General features: G+C 44.3%; 1 protein-coding gene across 1 annotated transcript; it reads right to left on the minus strand.

The window, feature by feature from the left end:
* Positions 1–2,811: 2,811 nt before the first annotated feature.
* On the minus strand, positions 2,812–4,114 carry LOC135384287 (putative nuclease HARBI1). The gene is made up of 2 exons (XM_064613496.1): positions 3,242–4,114; positions 2,812–3,180 (listed from the first exon to the last, which is right to left on the minus strand). Exons 1-2 carry the CDS (start codon positions 4,112–4,114, stop codon positions 2,812–2,814), a joined length of 1,242 nt encoding a protein of 413 aa, XP_064469566.1.
* Between the last annotated feature and the right edge of the window lie 385 nt (positions 4,115–4,499).

The raw sequence follows: 4,499 nt of genomic DNA on the forward strand, positions 1-4,499 counted from the left end.
CGGAATTCGCAGATGTGACTTGACTTGAAGCCGCAACTTGAATTGTGCAAGTCTACATGAAGACCTCTCTTCGCTCAAGACGGTTTGCGTCTTTCATGAACTTTCCCGCTGGCACACTTTGTCAAGTTGCCTAACTTTAACTGCGTCTGGGAGTGAGACTTCAAATTTTGCCCTTCAAATTTGCTTTGGAATAAGAAAACACAACATTTCTTAGCATCAGGACCCCTATGATATGCGGTATACCTGGTCATCTGGCACCAACACTTGTGCAAAGACCGTGTAGACGAATTGATGGCGTATCAGCTTACGTAATGCAAAGACAAGGGAAGATTCTGAATGTCATGCGGCTTCCTGAGGCTTGTGCACTGCGGTGCTATCTGTCTGGTTCAAAGTAGCAAAGGAGCTAACTTGATTGCCCAATAAGGCCAGAATAGCTGTCCAATGTTAGCATGGCGATGTTTCAGTTATAATGTAGCTTTTGTATTGTCTGTTAATATGCATTATTACACATTTTCAAGGTCCCAGTTTTCCATGAGCCAGAGGAAGGTGCTGAGGTAGTTGCCTCTGCACCACCAGAAGTGTTGACTGAGGAGGAGACACAGGAGAACGTGGATCCTATGGAAGCACCTCCCAGAAAAAAAGGAAAAAAAACAGACTGTGCTGATGCAGCTTCTGCAGCTTTCAAAAGCTGCAGAAAAAAGAGCTGCTAAGGCAGACAAAAAAGAACGAAAAATGAGGAAAAGAGCCCTACACCTTCAGGAAGAGGCAAACCAGCTGCAGCGGGAAATGCTGCATATGATGAACAATTATTTTAATGCATCATAATGTTTTGCAGCATCATATGTAATTTGCAGTTTCATGTACAGGGTGTGTGCAGATAAGTGCCATTTGCGCACTTAGCTTGTTGTCTACTTGCCCGAGGAACTTCTGGTGGCACGCATTTATGCATGCGAACTCTACAAAAGAAATCGTGGAAGCCATACTCAGCTTAAAAGATGAACTGACAGACAAAAATGTCAGCATCCGTGCATTAGACTAGGGCAACATATCAGCCTCAGGAGAGTTGTATTCAAGTATCGCTAAATCTGTGCTGAAACCGAAGCGATGTCCCATATGGATAATCATGGGTTGTGTTCCTAGTGCACACAACTCACTTGAGGCCGTGATGTTACCTTATTCTAATGCATGGAAACTGATGTTTTCGTCACTGTTTATTTTTTCTGCTTAGTACAGCTCCCACAATTTTTTTTTGTAGATTTCGCACGCATAAATGTGCCATTGTGTGCCACTGAATCTTGTCGGGTAAGCAGACAAGGAGGTAAGTGCACAAGTGTCACTTATCTGCACACACCCTGTATAATAAACTTTCATTCTTTGTAGTAGCTGTTGCATGTACTTGTACATCAATTCAGAGTGTGTTAAGCCTGTTAGTTCTAGCCTGTGAGTGATGATTTTCTGTCTAGTTCTGGTATAGCTGGTCATAACTATATATGACATGTTTCTCGAACGTCCCTCAGCCGAATAGTTCAGCCAAAAATTTACGCTGTCAAAGAACTTTCTTTTAGGTTAGTATCCTTGAGACACGAGAAAAGACTAACCAAACAGTTGGTCATGTGCATATTATCATTAACAAGATAAAAATTTAGTAATTTTTGTTTAGGAATTGGTTTCCTAATTGGAATCATATTTACATAATTAAAACCTCTGTGGCATTTCATTTCTAACTGTTAACTGAAATCACATTTTTTTCAGTTCAGGTTATGGTTTTGGTTAATTGCCGATGGCAAATTGCGGTACGTTCTGGTTCTTGAAAAAATTCAGGTTCCCAAGCGGTTTTTGGTTTCCTTCCATCTCTAACTTTTTTCTAGCTTGCTTTGCATTTGCTCATTACAGCCATGTATTTGCTTCGAATGGCTGTCTCGTCGCCATGTAAACACACCCTGCTAAAGGGGGTTTTCCCTCCACCTAAATATGTGGAAGACTTTGTGTAGCTCAAGCACTTTCACTATTTAAAAAGTGGCTCAAACAGTGAAATCAGCTCAACCCTCCCCTTTGTCTAATGCATCAGCAAACGTCACTTGGTTACAGCAAACGGGGCAGAGTTCTCCCCGAATGACGTTTTGCGTCGTCAACCAATCCTGGACTCCCACAAGGTCAGCCGCGGAGGACCTGTTTGCTGTCGAAATAGTATGCAACACGGTTTGTAATTACTGCTCAACTATATATGTTGGTGTCGACCTCCCTAATTTAAGGAAATATGTTTCAGAGTTAAATGAACATATTCTTACTGACACATCATTGCTCTTATATCGGTTTAGTGTCCCTTTAATACATATCTCAGGATGACTGTGACGGATACTAAAGTAGCAACAAGGTTTCACAGGACACCTGACGTTGTTGATCTCTGTAGTACTCATATGGCTTTTTCTACTACCAAAGCTTTTCTCGGTAGTATGACAATTTGTTTTACGACCAAAATCCGCACCTGTGATGGGCATGTTAACTAGGGTTCACTGTACATAGTGTTTCGACATGGATAGGAAATTATGTGCAACAAGTTATTGCTTAATTCATACGAGTGTCTTTGTGTTCTAGATACTAAGATGTCTTAAATGTAGCTATCTTGAGGTGGGCGCTTATGACCACCCCCGCTCACTTGTGCAAAAGGCCTATATTCCTAAGAAAAAATTTGAAGGGTTTGTTCTATACGCAGATGCAGCCTTTGACGTAGGCATTTTGGGTGGCCCTGAAAAGGGCCGTTTTTGATAGGTGATGGTCCGTCGTTCAGGATAGGGTCTTCTGCAGCATGCTTTAGGCTGTGGTCTTCATGCAGTACAGGTGCTGTGCAATGGCATCACGAACATGTGCTCCGCTTTCCGTAGCAGCAGATGTGTGATGTTGTGGCATCTCCCTTGGAAGATGTCTGCACTCTTCAATCCACTGTTGCTCAACTCCATCATTGAGGTCCTCACAGATGTTGTGCAGGATGCAGCAGGCTCTGATGATGGTGGTACAGTTGTCAATATCACACTCAAGTCCTTTGTGTAGAATCCTGAACCTCGCTTTCAGCCTTCCAAATGCGTTTTCCACTACTCGCCTTGCACCAGAGAGTCGGGCGTTGAACTCTTGCTTTTGTGGTGTGTTTGTAGCCCTGTCCGGATACGGCTTCATTAGGTGTTGCTGCAGCGGAAAAGCCTGGTCACACAATATGACAGGGCCCACATCCACACCTTGCACACACTTGCAACTCCACACCTTGCAAGCTCACTGTGAATGTGTTGAAGAGGGTACTGTTAATTACAGCAGGCAGCCTGGACCTCTGAAGTACTGCTGAATCGTGGTTCCTTCCAGGAGACCCCACATTCACATATGAAAACTTGTAGGTATGGTCAGCAATGGCAAGCAAAATCACACTGTACCATCCCTTATAATTGTAGTAGTCTGAGCCCTGGTCCTTCGGCGGGCACACCTCAATATGGCAGCCATCTAGAGCTCCAAAGCCTTGCGGAAAACCTGTTACGGCTTCGAACCTACGCAGGTGCTCTGGCAACTCAGCGTCTGTTGGAAGCTTGACAAACTGCGCTTCCAGTTTACTGACAATTTGTGCGCAGAACTCCCTGTAGACAATGTTGACGAAAGACCTGCTCACCCCGAACAAGTTCGCAACAGTCCTGTCCTCCGCAGATGACGACAGCCTATACAGGGCAACGGCTACTCTTTTTCTGAGCGGTATCGCTTTCCGTAAGTGGGTGTCGGCCTTAGCCATACTTTGGCATACTTCAACCAGGTAGTTGAACGTGGCCCGAGTTACACGAAAGTCACTTTTAAAATAGTCGTCGGGAAGTCCTGGGAGTGTTGTCTCCCACCACGATGCTGGACGGCGGTAGTTGCGAAGCTCTCTCTGTCTTGTACACAACCGCAAGGCAACAGTGGTCAGGGTTTGCAGTTGTTGTTGCGCTCGTTTTCTCTTCCGGCGTTGGCGGTCCAGTTCGTTATGGACAGCGTTGAGCTTACACTGCCTTCGTCTCAGTTCACACTGCAGCTGGGCGAAACAGAGGAAAAAGTTATTGTCTCTCCCCCGTATCTCCGCGGACGTAGCTTTGCTCAGTGACATCGCTACGCGCGATGGAGCACAATAGATACAAGATATATACAGCAACACGAAAACAATGCACGGTGGAACTCAGAATGCAAACGAACGAAACAGAAGACAAATTGGCAAAAATACGGCGGGAGAGAGCATACAAAGACAAAAACAAGACAGATTGAATTACAATGTTGCTAACGCCCAGTCGTATTCCGTTAAAACGGAAAGCCATAGTTGCAACAAGTTGTCAAAAATAAGGTCACACATAACTGCCTGCTCGTATAGTGCTTAAACTGTTTTAAATAAACGTTACATGTTGTTTAAGTCATCTATGCATGAGTTAATTTTGTTTTTGCTCAGCGTAAAGTTTTTTTACTGTTCCGTAGCTTCTGATGTTGTCCGTTTGGGGCGC

This window comes from Ornithodoros turicata, chromosome 2 (assembly GCF_037126465.1).
Source record: "Ornithodoros turicata isolate Travis chromosome 2, ASM3712646v1, whole genome shotgun sequence".
NCBI classification, from domain to species: domain Eukaryota; kingdom Metazoa; phylum Arthropoda; class Arachnida; order Ixodida; family Argasidae; genus Ornithodoros; species Ornithodoros turicata.